This window comes from Mercurialis annua, linkage group LG8 (genome assembly GCF_937616625.2).
Source record: "Mercurialis annua linkage group LG8, ddMerAnnu1.2, whole genome shotgun sequence".
Taxonomy (NCBI): domain Eukaryota; kingdom Viridiplantae; phylum Streptophyta; class Magnoliopsida; order Malpighiales; family Euphorbiaceae; genus Mercurialis; species Mercurialis annua.
Window position 1 is genome coordinate 15,418,731 of NC_065577.1, and position 16,806 is coordinate 15,435,536.

The 16,806-nt window shown below is 33.8% G+C and overlaps 1 protein-coding gene across 1 annotated transcript; it reads left to right on the forward strand.

Annotated features, from left to right (window-relative positions):
* Nucleotides 1-7,922: 7,922 nt before the first annotated feature.
* Nucleotides 7,923-15,191, forward strand: LOC126661686 (uncharacterized). Its single transcript, XM_050355546.1, has 9 exons — nt 7,923-8,253; nt 8,372-8,994; nt 9,052-9,123; nt 9,243-9,652; nt 9,700-9,960; nt 10,127-10,372; nt 12,126-13,237; nt 13,391-14,704; nt 15,085-15,191. The coding sequence occupies exons 1-9, from the start codon at nt 7,923-7,925 to the stop codon at nt 15,189-15,191; spliced, it is 4,476 nt and encodes a 1,491-aa protein (XP_050211503.1).
* Nucleotides 15,192-16,806: the final 1,615 nt, after the last annotated feature.

Below are 16,806 nucleotides of genomic sequence, written 5' to 3' on the forward strand. Positions count from 1 at the left end.
ACGTCATAACCGGCAAGCAACTAATCCTGGTTCGCCTCTGAAGCACGAACAGTAGATGAGTCTAGACAAATAAAATAATTATTAAAAACAGACCCTAACTCTAGAGAGTACTAGACACCACATAGGACTAGCACAATTAGCACGTCGGAATAAAACAATCAAGAACAACACAAAATTACCCAATAGGTAGAAACGCCCAATTAATCCAAATCTATTGAGTCCATGCTTTAAAATCAATTTAGAAAATATTATTTAAATAATGTTTAAATAATAATTAGTTTCCAAAGAGTGGGTTAGCCGAGTTACCAATAACTACCAAGCTAATCTCACTTGTCGGGTGACCCAAGTCTAACCCGACTCAAAACGTGTATTAAATATAAACCTGAGTTTATATTTATAAAATAATTCGATAAAATAATAATCCATTTTAAAAGTAGAACTCAATAACTTCAATCTCAAGTAACCTAAGTTACAACCAAAACTTAACCATTTTAAGTTTATAAAGGTTTAGGGACTAAAGTGTACTTTAGCCATTTTAGGGACTAAACTGTACTTTAGCCAATTTGATATTCGAAATCAAATTAATTACTTTTGTTTATAAATAAAACAAAATATAAAGTTACTAACCAAAAACTTACTTAATTAAGTTATAAAAATGTTCAAGGACTAAATTGTAATTTAGCCAATTTACATGTTGAACTGATATTCGAAATTAATTATAGTTACCCGAGTAATTATAAACAAATTTTAAGCTCTAAATTATATATCATTTTCTATTTATCCAAATTATAAATTGAAGCAACTAAAAGTGACTATCAATTTAATTAATAATAGATAACTAACTAGAGGAATCCATTTGATTTAGCTAAAAAAAGTTTAATGATCAAAATGGTCACTTGACCATCTTCTTCAAATTAAAACCCAATTTCCCTCCATAACCACAAGTTACAGCAACCTATTTTCTTAAGCCCAAAGCTATTCAATTCTTCACCATAACACATCAAACATGGATAAAACAATAACCTAATCATCTAGAAGAACTCCTACACAGAACCTCAAGAACAAGTAAACGGCAGAGAGCTAAAATCAAAGCGACGATAAACCATATGGACATTAAACACATCGGCATAATATAAATCAAACAAATCCGTTAACCCAATAAATCAATGATGCTAATTAACACCTAGGTTACCAAATCATGGCTCAAGACAAGAAAGGATTCGACAATAACTAAAACAACTAGAAAAATTTAAGCAATCTTAAAACAGGTAAACCGAACGGCTATTGAAACGAGATCGATTGCGTACCGTTAAGCAAAATCAAAGTGGGGAATTGTAGATATGTGAGTCTAGAATCTTTGGGATCAAACGGTTCTGATTTCTATCTAACAACGAGAGAGAACGATCAAAAATATGGAATGTCGTTCATAAACCAAAACTGAAATTATGTGAATAACAAACCTTACTGATATTCTGTCAACTTCGGAAGGGATTTTGAACAGCGATTTCTCAGCGAAAACGCAACAGAATAACGGCTAAGATTGCTTGAAGAGTGGGGAAAGAATTAGGGTTGAAAAATAACGTAAATATAGGGAGGGATTAGGTTAGAAACGAAGGCCAAACTGCCCCCCCCCCCCCCCCCCCCCCGAAAACATATGACCCAGCGAATTATTAAAGGGTCTCGTTCGAGACCCTGCAAATGTTATGAAACAAATCCAAGCGTTTCACCTTTTTAGAGATTTATGCTAAACGTTTACAAACGTTACGAAACAAATCCAAGCGTTTCTCCTTTTTAGCGATTAAAGCCAAACGCTTACAAACTTTAGGAATCGAATCCAAACGTTTCCCCATTTTAGCGATTTAAGTCAAACGTTTAAAACGTTACGAAAGAAATGCAAACGAATAACCTTTTTAGCGATTTAACCCAAACTTTTACAAACGTTACGAAACAAATTCAAAAGTTTCACATTTTTAGCGATTGAAGTGAAACGTTTACAAACGTTACGAAACAAATCCAAACGTTTCCCATGTAAATTTAAGCCAAACATTTATAAACGTTACGAAGCAAAACCAAACGTTTCACCTTTTTTAGCAATTTAAGCCAAACGTTTACAAACGTTACGAAACAAATCCAAACTTTTCACCTTTTTAGCGATTTAAGCCAAACGTTTACAAACGGTACGAAACAAATCCAAACGTTTCCTCTTTTTAGCGACATAAGCCAAACATTTACAAACGCTACGAAACAAATCCAAACGCTTACCATTTTTAGCAATTTAAGCAAAACGTTTACAAACGTTACGAAACAAATCCAAACGTTTCACCTTTTTAGTGATTTAAGCCAAACGTTTGCAAACGTTACGAAACAAATCCAATCGTTTCCCCTTTCTAGTGATTTCAGCCAAACGTTTATAAACACTATGAAACAAATCCAAACATTTCACCTTTTTAGCGATTTAAGCCAAATGTTTACATACGTTACGAAAAAAATACAAACGTTTCCCCTTTTTAGTGATTTAAGCGAAACGTTTACAAACGTTACAAAACAAAACCAAACATTTAAAACGTTACCAAACAAATTCAAACGTTTCCATTTTTAGCGATTTAAGCCAAATGTTTACAAACGTTACGAAATAAAACAAAGCATTTCACCTTTTTAGCAATTTAAGCCAAATGTTCATAAACATTACAAAACAAAATCCAAGCGTTTCACCTTTTTAGCAATTTAAGCCAAACGTTTACAAACGTTACGAAACAAATCCAAGTGTTTCACCTTTTTAGCAATTTAAGCCAAACGCTTACAAACTTTAGGAATCAAATCCAAACGTTTCCCCATTTTAGCGATTTAAGTCAAACGTTTAAAACGTTACGAAACAAATGCAAACGAATAACCTTTTTAGCGATTTAACCCAAACTTTTACAAACGTTACGAAACAAATTCAAAAGTTTCACATTTTTAGCGATTGAAGTGAAACGTTTACAAACGTTACGAAACAAATCCAAACGTTTCCCATGTAAATTTAAGCCAAACATTTATAAACGTTACGAAGAAAAACCAAACGTTTCACCTTTTTTAGCAATTTAAGCCAAACGTTTACAAACATTACGAAACAAATCCAAACTTTTCACCTTTTTAGCGATTTAAGCCAAACGTTTACAAACGGTACGAAACAAATCCAAACGTTTCCCCTTTTTAGCGACATAAGCCAAACATTTACAAACGCTACGAAACAAATCCAAACGCTTACCATTTTTAGCAATTTAAGCAAAACGTTTACAAACGTTACGAAACAAATCCAAACGTTTCACCTTTTTAGTGATTGAAGCCAAACGTTTGCAAACGTTACGAAACAAATCCAATCGTTTCCCCTTTCTAGTGATTTCAGCCAAACGTTTATAAACATTATGAAACAAATCCAAACATTTCACCTTTTTAGCGATTTAAGCCAAATGTTTACATACGTTACAAAAAAAATACAAACGTTTCCCCTTTTTAGTGATTTAAGCGAAACGTTTACAAACGTTACAAAACAAAACCAAACATTTAAAACGTTACCAAACAAATTCAAACGTTTCCATTTTTAGCGATTTAAGCCAAATGTTTACAAACGTTACGAAATAAAACAAAGCATTTCACCTTTTTAGCAATTTAAGCCAAATGTTCATAAACATTACAAAACAAAATCCAAGCGTTTCACCTTTTTAGCAATTTAAGCCAAACGTTTACAAACGTTACGAAACAAATCCAAGTGTTTCACCTTTTTAGCAATTTAAGCCAAACGTTTACAGACGTTACGAAACAAATCCAAACGTTTCACCTTTTTAGCGATTGAAGCAAAACGTTTACAAACGTTACGAAACTAATTCAAATGTTTCCCCTTTTTAGCGGTTTAACCCAAACATTTACAAAGGTTATGAACAAATCCAAATGTTTCATATTTTTAGTGATTTAAGCGAGACGTTTACAAACGTTACGAAAAAAACAAAGCGTTTCACCTTTTTAGCAATATAAGCCAAACGTTTACAAACATTACGAAACAAATCCAAGCGTTTCACCCTTTTAGCAATTTAAACCAAACCTTTACAAACGTTACGAAACAAATCCAAAAGTTTTCACTTTTTAGTGATTTAAGCCAAACACTTACAAACGTTACAAAACAAATCCAAATGTTTCACCTTTTTAACGTTTTAAGACAAACGTTTACAAACGTTACAAAACAAATCCAAATGTTTAACCTTTTTAGCGATTTAAGCCAAACGTTTACAAACGTTACGAAAAAATCCAAACGTTTCACCTATTTAGCGATTTAAGCCAAACGTTTACAAATGTTACGAAACAAAACCAAACATTTAATACGTTACGAAACAAATTCAAACGTTTCATATTTTTAGTGATTTAAGTCAAACGTTTACAAACGTTACGAAACAAAATCAAGCGTTTCAGCATTTTAGCAATTTAAGCTAAATGTTAAAAAACATTACAAAACAAATCCAAGCGTTTCACCTTTTCAGCAATTTAAGCCAAACATTTAAAAACATTACAAAACAAATCCAAACCTTTTAGCAATTTAAGTCAAATGTTTACATATGTTACGAAATAAAACCAAACGTTTAAAACGTTACGAAACAAGATCAAACGTTTTCACCTTTTTAGCGATTTAAGCCAAACATTTACAAACGTTATGAAACAAAACCAAGCGTTTTACCTTTTTAGCAATTTAAGCCAAACGTTTACAAACGTTACGAAACAAATCCAAGCGTTTCACCTTTTTATCAATTTGAGCCAAACGTTTACAAACGTTACGAAACCAATCCAAACGTTTCACCTTTTTAGCGATTTAAGCTAAAAGTTTACAAACGTTGTTAAACAAATCCAAGCATTTCACCTTTTTAGCAATTTAAGCCAAACGTGTACAAACGTTATGAAATAAATCCAAATGTTTCACCTTTATAGCGATTTAAGCCAAATGTTTACAACCGTTACGAAACAAATCCAAACGTTTCTCCTTTTTAGCGATTTAAGCCAAACATTTACAAAGGTTATGAAACAAATCCAAATGTTTCACCTTTTTTGCAATTTAAGCCAAACGTTTACAAACTTTACTAAACAAATCCAAGCGTCACTTTAAGAAAATGAGGAATCAGTGACGTTTTTCTTTACATCGCATAAAAATTCGTCTGTAATGAGTATCCTTTTGAGATGTTTATATTTTAACGTCGGAAATAACAGATATTATTTTTTCCCCACTCCCCTTCACTTCCTCAATTTTTCTAGGATGCAAAAAAAAATAATCTATTACGAATTTTAGGCGTTTTTAAAAGTTAATCAAGAGCCACATAATCAAACGTCCCAAAAAGATTTAATTTGTGACGTTTTTAGTGAATAGTCACTTAAAACAATGATTTTTTTTTTGTAACTTAATAATTATGTTGCCTTAAATTTATCCTAATTTTATTTCCCTCTCTATTTTTTTCCCTTATTGACTTCTTATTTTTGTCGATTTTAATTTTCTTTTTTGTCTCCTTTTTCCACCATTCTCACAGATTAACAATGAGTTAGGGTTTAAGCAAACAATGTTCATCTCTAAAATCTTTTTTGAGTCTTTTTGGATTTAGGCCTATTCTATTTACAAGACTAAAGGTACAATTCTTGTTTACTTTTCTAATTCGAAGATTTGTGCAACTTCATTTCAATTTGTATTTACAATTTGTTTATTTATTTTATAATTGAAATATTCTTGTCCAATTTTTTATACAGTGAGAGTTGGAACTAGATTATCTCGATCAAGATAACACTCATCAGGTAAATCAATACGACTCTAATTTGATAGCGTAACCCACTTATTAGTTTATTTTAGTTATTCACTTCAATAGCATTATTTTATATTATACTATGTTTTAATTGAATAATTTCTATCAATTTTCATATAAATCTAGTTATTACAGTTTGTATTTCAAAATTCATATATGGAAGTTCATAAAAAGTATGCAAGATTGCTTTTTTAGTTGTTTATTTAATAATATTTCACTATGCATCGGTGTTTTTCATCTTTCCTAATACAAATTTTTTTTTCATCTAATTATAAGCTAGCTCAATTGGTTTTGTTGTAATAATTTGAATTCTGGGTATTAGCAAGAGTATCATGTCCAACAATGACTTTAGACTATAGCTATATTTATTTAAAAGGATTTATAACACTCATATAGAAAAACAAAAAAAACCACTAATATTTCACTCTTCCATGTCTTTTTTGACACTCAACTTGTACGATGTTATTGAACAGTAAAAGAAATTGTAAGAGTATCAACAAAAAGATCGGAAACTTAATACCGCCAGGCTTGTTGGCTAAGCAGCGTAAATGTGGGCCAAGATCAAATCAGTCTATCCATACTTCAAGTGGTATTCAATTTAAATTTTTTACTTTTATTTTAATTATTTTTATCATTTAATTGATATGAATAATGCAGATGGAAATCGTCAATTGCCAATATCTAAAGAATCTTCTCAACATACTTTTATAAATGGATGTAATGGTAAATATTCAACTTTCATTTCTGCTTCATTGTATTTTAATGTAACATTAATTAAATTTTACACCATATTGTTACTAATAATTAATTTTTTTTGGTGAAGGTAATTTGGATTTTCACACTCTTGTTGTGCACTTCGATGACATAGAATGTAAAGATAAGAATTTCAGACATCAAAGTCGTTTATTGGATCTTTTGATTATATGTAAACGACTTATTAATGTCAATTCTACTAGCATGGTGATGCAGATGTTTTGGTTATGATGAATGAACATGAAGATGTGCAAGAGATACACATTCATGTAAATACAGCCAATACTATGTTTGATGGAACTCCACAAGATAATCTCAATTCAGGTAGAGTAATTATATATATAATTTTATATTTTTTAATTAATAGTAGTATATACGGTTAATACAAGCCAAATTTATAAGATTTTTTTTAACGCGCACCACGCGCGATACTTCGTCTTCTCCCTGTAGAAGCAAATTTCTCAAATTTCTCTGCAGCGCTTTGCCAAATGGAACTTCAAATTTTCCAAATGGATGGTTTCAGTTAGATTCTTGAGCTCCGGTTCATTTATATCTTTATATTATTACGATTCAATCGATTGCTTTTTAGTTACGTTTTGAAGATCTTCAAGATTCATCTTTTCTCTTTCCTCAGATTATCCTCTTTGTCGTTCCCATTCCCCATGGCTTCTTCATCTTCCTTTCTTTCTAATAACCCCTTCGCTCTTCTTCACCACCCTGATAGTCATTATGTTGTTGATCTTATTGAAAAAAACCAGAAATATGTCTGTCTCTAATCCGGTAGTTTCCCTTAACCCGACCACCAAAAAGCTTCCCAGTATGTTTGAATGGGTACTAGTGGGCAAGATCTTCACGAAAAAACCTATTTCTGTTGATGATGTTAAGAAATGGGTGCATGATGAATGGAACCTTTCTGGTCAGACTTAGGTGGAGTTTATGTCTTTAGGAATTTTTTCCTTCTCTTTTTCTCATAAACCAGATTATGATGCAGTGCTCTCTGAATGTGCATGGGTTATCCAGAACCAGCATATTTGTTTGAAAGCATGGCCTGCTAATATTCCACTTCGTAGTGTCATTTTTCGAACTACCACCTTCTGGATCCAAGTTCATGATCTTCCCAGGAACTTACTTACAATGGAAAATGCTCGGAAAATAGGAGCTCTTTTTCCTCGCCTGCATGAAGTCGACTATGATCCTACAAACCCTATATGAAGACAACAGTTTCTCCGGATTAAAGTGGAGGTGTATACTGTCATTCCTTTTACTCGTGGCATCCTTAACAAACCAAGAACATCTGAGGAATGCTGGAGCAATTTTCGCTACGAAAATTTCTCGGATTGTTGTTTCTACTGTGGAATGATGAATCATATGATACGTGCTTGCCGTCATCGTATGGAAAATGAAGGAAAAAATATTTATTTTCCTAGAGGGCAACCATTGCCCTATGGTCTTTGGTTAAGTGCCGCTTCACTTATCCGTAGTTCAAAAGTGGTTAACAAATCTGAGCATGCTGCTCATTTCAAAAGGGGCCCTAGTCCTCGTCGTGCTATGGTACAATCCAGTTCTATTCGTCCTACCAATTCCAAAATGAAGCAAAAAATGGTTAGGGAGGAAGAAGATGGTTGCATGCTACAGTGTTCTTACAGTGCTATAGTGCTAATTCCATATGAAGTTGTGGCAGACAACACCTGTTCTCTTTTTAAAAAACACATGTCCTACAGAGCCGCCAATTTCAGAAGTCTTGGGCACCAAGTTACACTCTTTGCAAAGCCATCCATTGGAGTCTTCTAACCTTTTTGTCTTTTCAGCTGCTGGTTTGACACCTCAACCACTCTTACAGCCATTACTTACCAAAGGGATATTTGATTTTGCCACGGGTCAAGTCCTTAATCCAGAGTTTGGTAGCTGTTCCAAATTAGTGAAAAGGCCCTTACCTGGTTTTGAAACTAGCACTAAGTTCAAGTACCGAAAGCTTGGCCCAATTTTTTTGCCCCCCCATCTGATTAAGATTCTCAGCCCTCGTCTTAAGGCCAAATACCAGCAACCTGATAAAGTCCCCATTCTTACTGAGCTGGAACAAGTTGAGGTCTGTCTGGACCTCTTGTATCGGAATGATCCCCGGAATCCCAATGCAGCTGCTGAATGGAGTCAATCTTATCAAAAGGAGATCGAATCCTTGTTCCAAGACGTTTGTATGGCAGACTACACTCTCCCTCTGTCTTTCTCTAGCTTCATTCCAGTTGGTACTAAGCCTCCTTTGGTATCCAAATCTTTGGCAATAACATCTACTTGGAAGAAACTACCTCGGCATTTACAGCTTAATCATATCGTTTCACCTGAGCCTTTGGAACCAATATCTGGTGCGAAACGTAAACTGGCAGAAGCAGATGAGGACTCCCACTACCAACACAAATCATCCAAGCTTACTTTGGTTACAAATATCTCTCTTGCAACTGCCACTCCAACATCTTGTGCTGTAGTTTAACAGGAAAACCAGAACCTGAGTCCATTAGATACTTCTGGTTTGGCTTTTGAGTTTGATCCATACTCATTTTTCAGGGTAGATGAGACCAGCCCAGAAGGGTCTCACACGGACATATGAAGCTACTATTTTAGAATAGTCAAGGACTAGGGAACCCCTTGACAACCCAACAATTGCACAAACTGTGCAAAAAACAGGTTCCTGATTTGGTGTTTTTAATGGACACAAAGCATCAGGTAAATAAAACAAATGGCTTGGCTAAAAAGTTAGGGTTTTCTAATATTTTTTGCATCGACCCTATTGGTACAGCAGGAGGGCTATGTCTTTTATGGAATTCTTCTGTGAATTTGACCATCAATCTCTCAGATAGCTTCTTTATTGCTTGTTCTATTACTGGACAGGGCTTCACTTTTGGTCTAATTTGTTTCTATCTTAGTACTAAGCAATCAGTTAGAGAGGGTAAATCCTTTAAGCAATCCCTTAGTCAAGCTTATATTTTTGTGGGAGATTTTAATGATTGTGTATCTCCAGAAGAAAAAAATGGAGGACTCCCGTTTGATTTTGCTAAGCATATCACCTTTCAAGATTTCATCAATGATCTATCTATGTATGATTTGTTGTATTCTGGACTGTCTACTTTTACTTGGTGAATAGGCGTAGCCACCCCCACTGCATTCAAGAACGCTTAGATCGTTGCCTAGCTAACATAGAATGGATGAATTTCTATAAGCATGCTCAAGTCCTCCATTTAGAGGATATAGGATCAGACCATTGTGTTATGTTGCTTAATTTCGATACTAGCATCAAGAGACCACCCAAACATTTTCATTTTGATAAAAACTGGGTTACTAATGATCAAATTCAAACCATAATCATGCATACTTGGCAACAACAACAACTCACTGGCTCTTTAATGTATCAAGTCTTTACCAAATTAAAGCCGTGCCGCCACCGTATAGTTCATTGGCTAGCCCAGAAATAAGGAATGCACAAATTCAGCTATCAAAATTCAAAAATTCACCAATTTAATTGCAGCAGCCAAGGCATTGCCTATTTAGGATAGGGATTTGTCTTTAATCAGACATTTTGAATTCCAACTCTGTAAGGCAAGATTACAGGAAGAAACTTTTTGGCGCCAAAAGTCTAGGAAAATATGGCTACATTTAGGAGACAATAACACAAAATACTTTCATGCATCTACCAAGCAACGTCATCGAAAGAATACCATCAGGGGTATTATGGATTCACAGCAGGTTTGGCATTATGATTCTTCCTCTATAGAACAGGTGATCCTTCAGCATTTTAAAGAACAATATGCCACTTCCATGTTAGTGATATGCACTAGGTCAATCATGTTTGACCATGTTTTGACTTTATCATTTTATTATTTATTGATTGGCAGTTTTTTTATCATTTTATATTAATGATTAAAATACGTGAATGGTTAATTCTTTCTAAGGTCATCGAGTATGTGACTTGATAGTAGAACCCTTAGGTTTAATAAAAGAATTATATACCATCTATCCCTAGTCTTAATAGAAAATTGAGACTAGTATGATGTTGACTGATGATTATGTTTTACTAATCATGTATATGAGATATTAAGTCAAATCATAGGTGCTATTTGAGAAATAAGGCACTGGATGACCCACTGTGAGAATACTACATAGATCACTGTCATAAGTAATTCTCATTACAGTTCTATTAGTGTAATCCTTTGACCTTGAAATTATCATGGATTTCTACATAGCTATTTCATATTTTGATACAGTCTTACATTATCTTTAACAGGATAATGGAATAGATTGTCATTGGATATGAAAGTAACTATGTGAGAAATGTGAGTGACTGAGAAGGAATTTGTCCCTCATTTATTTGAGTAAGATATCTATGGGCCCCTCGAAGAAGATAGACTGAAGAAAATGCATGGCCATGCTAATTGATAAGAAGTTATCATTTTCAGTCTACTTAGAGTCAAGAAACTAATGATTGAATGTTATAAGGATGACATAACTATGCCTTATATTCAATCTGGATATCGAGAGACAAAGGGATTAAAATATTATTGTAAATGGTTAAATCGGATTATCGATATTCATATAACTTGGGTAGTCATAATGTCTTGCTAGAGGCCACTTATGACTTGTGGGCTGAAATAGGGATTTCGAGTCTACTGCCAACGTTATATGAACCTACAGGGTCGCACACTAAGAATAGGCCCAAAACAGTTATGGGTTGTACAAGCCCAATGTGATTAAGTGATTAATTATATATATATATAATTCGTAATATATATATATATATATATATATATTAATAAATATATATATTAATTCGAAATTTAAGGATATGTATTTTCCTTAATTTATTATTTTTGGAAAATAATAAATATAGTAATTAATATATATGGATAATTATCAAAAAAGAGTTTTTGATAAACATAAATTTGTAGAATTGCAATGAGATTGAAATTCAAATTTGTCTCAAACCCTAGTGTTATTTATCACTATAAATACTCATTAAGCAGTTGGTTTGAGAATCACGAAATTCATTATTCACTAAATCACTAAAATTCGAAATTGCTTGTGAAGCAATAGTGCTAGCACACAAGCACTAGTTTTGGCTAAGGTCTGTTCGTGTGGATACTCGTAGAGGACGCATTCTTTTGGAGGCGTTTCTGATCCGAGGCCAGGTATCACCAAAGTGAACCACCTCCTTCCTTCCTACATTGCTGTTGAATTCGACATACAAGTAAGTAATTATTCTGTTAATTCGAATTACATGGATCTTGGTTTGGGTTTTTAGATAAATTTTTGAAATTCCGCTGCGTTATGAACCCATAAAACCCAACATTCCAATCCAATTCCACTTAATGAGGTATTTTCTTCTTTTCCTTCTAAGGTTACCCCATCTATGAACTCACTCTTATGCCCCCCCTATTACTGATAAGGATATTATGCCACTTTTTCCATTAACCCTAATAAAGCCCCAGGGAGTGATGGTTTCACTAGTCTATTTTTTCAACACTTCTGGTCATTAGTTGCTTTTGATGTGTCTTCTTCAATTAAATACTTTTTTAGGGGAGACCACATGTTAAGCAATTTTAATCATACCCTTATTGCTTTAATTCCTAAGAACCCTAATCCTCAAATAGTAGCAGATTCCAGACCTATAAATTTGTGCTCTGTTTACTATAAAATTATCTCTAAAATATTAACTCACAGACTTCAACGTATGTTGCCAGCTATCTTATCTTCTACTCAAAATGCATTCACTAAAGGTAGGGCCATATCTGATAACATTTTGATTGTTCATGAAGTCATGCATTACTTAAAGACTAAGGCTTCTGGTAAAAACCACTTTATGGCTTTGAGATTGGACGTGAGTAAGGCATATGATAGATTAGAATGGGGTTATATTAAGGCCATGCTTATCAAATGGGGTTTTTGTCATCACTGGGTATCTTGGATTATGGAATGTATTTCTACTGTCTCTTTTCCCATTCGTATTAATGGAGTGAATCATGGTTATTTCAAACCTACTAGAGGATTGAGACAAGGATATCCTTTATCTCCTTTGCTTTATGTCTTATGTTCTGAAGGTCTTAGTCATATTATCCACGATGCAGCTATGTCTAAGAGTTTAACTAGTATTAAGATTACTCATAGATGCCCCTCGATTACCCACCTTCTTTTTGCCGATGACACAATAATATTCTCCAAAGCCACTCTTTCTCATATCAGTTTTATTAAAAACCTCCTGAACCTATATAGTTTAATGAGTGGACAACACATTAACTATAGTAAGTCCTTTGTGTTCTTTAATAGGGATGTTGAGGAGTTCCAAGCTCAATTATTTTCAGATTTTCTAGGGATCTCACAACATACTTCTCAAGGAAAATACAGAGGATTACCTTTTCAGATTTTAAGATCTAAGAATAGGACTTTTGCTGGAATAGTTAACCAAATTGCGACTCGCCTACATTCCTGGAAACAAGTATTTTTATCCTCTGCCGGCAAAGAAATATTAATTAAGGCAGTCGCTACAACCATCCTTGTCTATGTGATGATGTGTTTTGCTATTCCTAAATCTCTCTGCCATCGTATCAATCAGTTAATTCGGCAATTTTGGTGGGGACAGCAAATAGATGAGAATAAAATGTGTTGGATAGCTTGGGAGAAGTTGTGCCACAGTAAATGGGGAGGTGGTCTAGGGTTTAAATATTTAGAGGCTTTTAACCAAGCTTTACTTGCAAATTAAGTTTGGCGTATTCTAAGAAACCCTAATTCTTTACTATATAAGTTATATAAAGGAAAATATTTCCATACAACCACTTTTTTCTCAGCTTCTTTGGGTCATAGACCTTCCAGGGGTTGGAAAAGTCTGAGGTGGGGTTTTCAATTGCTTCAAAAAGGCCTCCGATGGAATGTATCCACTAGTCAATCTATCAATTGTTTGGAGGATCTGTGGATACCTGGTTCCTATCCTTTTCTACCTCACCGTATTCACTCAGCCCTCACAGACCCATATACTGTTTCCACCTTCATTAATTCTTCTTCGCGTTCATGGAATCAGCAGCTTTTACAGGCTTATTTTGAAGCAGATGATGTGGCAAAAATTCTATCCATTCCCCTTTCTTATTGGCCTGACAAAGATATCTTGGTTTGGCACTTCCACCCATCAGGCCAATACTCTGTCAAATCAGGGTACTATGTGGCGTTTCATCAGCAATACCGAGAATTTGATTCTCTTATTCCATCCATGTCCAAAAAGGATTGGCAATTTCTCTGGCAAATTCCAATTCCGCATAAAATTCAAATTTTCATTTGGAGATGTCTACATAATGGTCTTCCTTCAGTAGAAAATTTGAACTTCAGACTAAACTTACATCAAAAATGTGTGTTCTGTGATCAAGAGGAATCTGTGGTGCATATATTATTCCATTGCGAGCGAGCATTACAAATATGGTTTGCTTCCCCTCTTAGTTTTTGCTTAAATTGGGAAGCCAGTCATTCTTTTGTGGTTCAATGGAAATCTATCATCTCCAGGTTATCTGCATTGGGTAATATTTCCTCTATTTCTTTATTTTGTTTCCACCTCTTGTATATTTGGAAGTCTCGAATTTCTCTTCTTTTTCGATTACAAACTATAGTAGTTTCAGAGGTTATTCTTTTTAGCATGGACGCACATCGGGAGTTTGAAGACAGTCTTAAAGGTAATACCACATCCCACCCAACTCAGACTTATGTTCCAAGGAATCCTCCTTTGTTACCAGCTTTTCCTTTGGATACTATTCACATCACTTATCATGCAGCTACTGCTAAGAATCATGATTTTGGGGTGGCTGGGGTAATAGCAAAAAAATTTCAACTTCAAACTATTTCAAAATTTTCCGTGGTGTTCCGTCATATCTGCGATCCAGGAATTTTGGAATTATTAGTTTTACGAGAAGCAATGAATTGGGCTCAAAGCAACAATTGGAAGAAAGTCTGTTTTAAAGGTGACGCCATCCAAGTTTCTACTATTATAAATTCAAAAACATGCACTAATTTATTACGGCAAGATATTTGTGAAGATATATGGCATCTACAACAAGCCTTTGACATATCGTCCTTCCATTACATTCCCCGATCCCTCAACACACAAATGGGCACAAATGGTTAAGGCTTCTATTCTTTCGTTTTAGAATTAGAAGAATTTTTTTGTTGTTTGGTCTCCGTATCTATCTACTGGATAAAAAAATAGTAGTATATGAATTTTAAATTGAATGTTTTCAAGCTGTAAAGTTGTTCTCTGCGGGTGTTCATGTACTTGTCGTGCTTTCACATTGACACAACTATAAAGTCTAAGGTTATTGTCGCCACTACACTTTATTTTCTAGTAAAACTTTTTGTAGCTTAAATGATTAGAAAATGTTTAATTGACATAACAGTTCTGTTATGTAGTGGTTGTCTGTGACCTAAAAACAGTTTTGTAATTGGCTAACCGAACATTATAATAAATTCAGTATTAGTAACTCTAAATTATTTTTTACTGCAGATTCTATATCTAGAAAGAGAGGTAGAGGTCCTACTAGAGGAAAGGAGTTACAAAGATTAATTGATGCAGCAAATAAAAAGCCGGAAATTGTTATTGATCCCATTTAAAGTAGACCATTCGATACGGTGCAAACATTTCAATTTTTTTAGCGATTTAAGTCAAACGTTTACAAACATTACGAAACAAATCCAAACATTTCCCCATTTTAGCGATTTATACCAAACGTTAAAACGTTACGAAACAAATCCAAACGGTTCACCTTTTTAGTGATTTAAGCCAAACATTTACAAACGTTACGAAATAAAACCAAGTGTTTCATCTTTTTAGCAATATAATTTAAAGGTTTATAAATGTTTCGAAACAAATCCAAACTTTTCACCTTTTTAGCGATTTAAGCCAAGCATTTACAAACGGTACGAAACAAATCCAAACATTTCACCTTTTTAGTGATTTAAGCCAAACGTTTACAAACGTTATGGAAAAAAACTAAACCTTTCCCCTTTTTAGCGATTTAAGCCAAACGTTTACAAACTTTACGAAAAAATCTAAACGTTTCACCTTTTTAGCGATTTAAGCCAAACATTTACAAGCGTTACGAAACGAAACCATACATTTAAAACGTTACCAAACAAATTCAAACGTTTCACATTGTTAGCGAATTAAGCCAAACGTTTACAAACGTTTCGAAACAAAACCAAGCGTTACTCCTTTTTAGCAAATTAAGCCAAAAGTTCACAAACATTACAAAACAAATCCAAGCGTTGCACCTTTTTAGCAATTTTAGCCAAAAGTTTACAAACGTTACGAAACAAAGCGATTTAAGCCAAACATTTACAAACGTTACGAAGCAAAACCAAACGTTTAAAACGTTACGAAACAAATTCAAACGTTTTTCATTTTTAGCGATTTAAGCCAAACGTTTCAAAACGGTATGAAACAAAACCAAGCCTTTGACTTTTTTAGCAATTTAAGTCAAACGTTCACAAACATTACGAAAAAAAATCTAAGCGTTTCCCCTTTTTAGCAATTTTGGCCAAACGTTTACATACGTTACGGAACAAAACCAATCATTTCACCTTTTTAGCGATTTAATCCAAACGTTTACAAACGTTATAAAACAAATCAAACCGTTTCCCCAATTCAGCGATTTAAGCCAAACGTTTAAAATGTTACGAAACAAATCCAAACGGTTCACCTTTTCATTGATTTAAGCCAAACGTTACGAAACAAATCCAAACGTTTCGCATTTTTAGCGATTGAATTAAAACGTTTACACACGTTATGAAACAAATCCAAACGTTTCCCATATCAATTAAGCCAAATATTTACAAACGTTACGAAACAAAACCAAGCGTTTCACCTTTTTAGCAATATAAGCTAAACGTTTATAAACGTTACGAAACAAATCCAAACTTTTCAGCTTTTTAGAGATTTAAGTCAAACGTTAACAAACGGTACGAAACAAATCCAAACATTTCACCTTTTTAGTGATTTAAGCCAAACGTTTACAAACGCTATGAAAAAAAAACCAAACCTTTCCTCTTTTTAGCGATTTAAGCCAAACGTTTACAAACTTTATGAAAAATCTAAACGTTTCACCTTTTTAGCGATTTAAGCCAAACATTTCCAAGCGTTACGAAACAAAATCAAACGTTTAAAACATTACCAAACAAATTCAAATGTTTCACAATTTTAGCAAATTAAGCCAAACGTTTACAAACG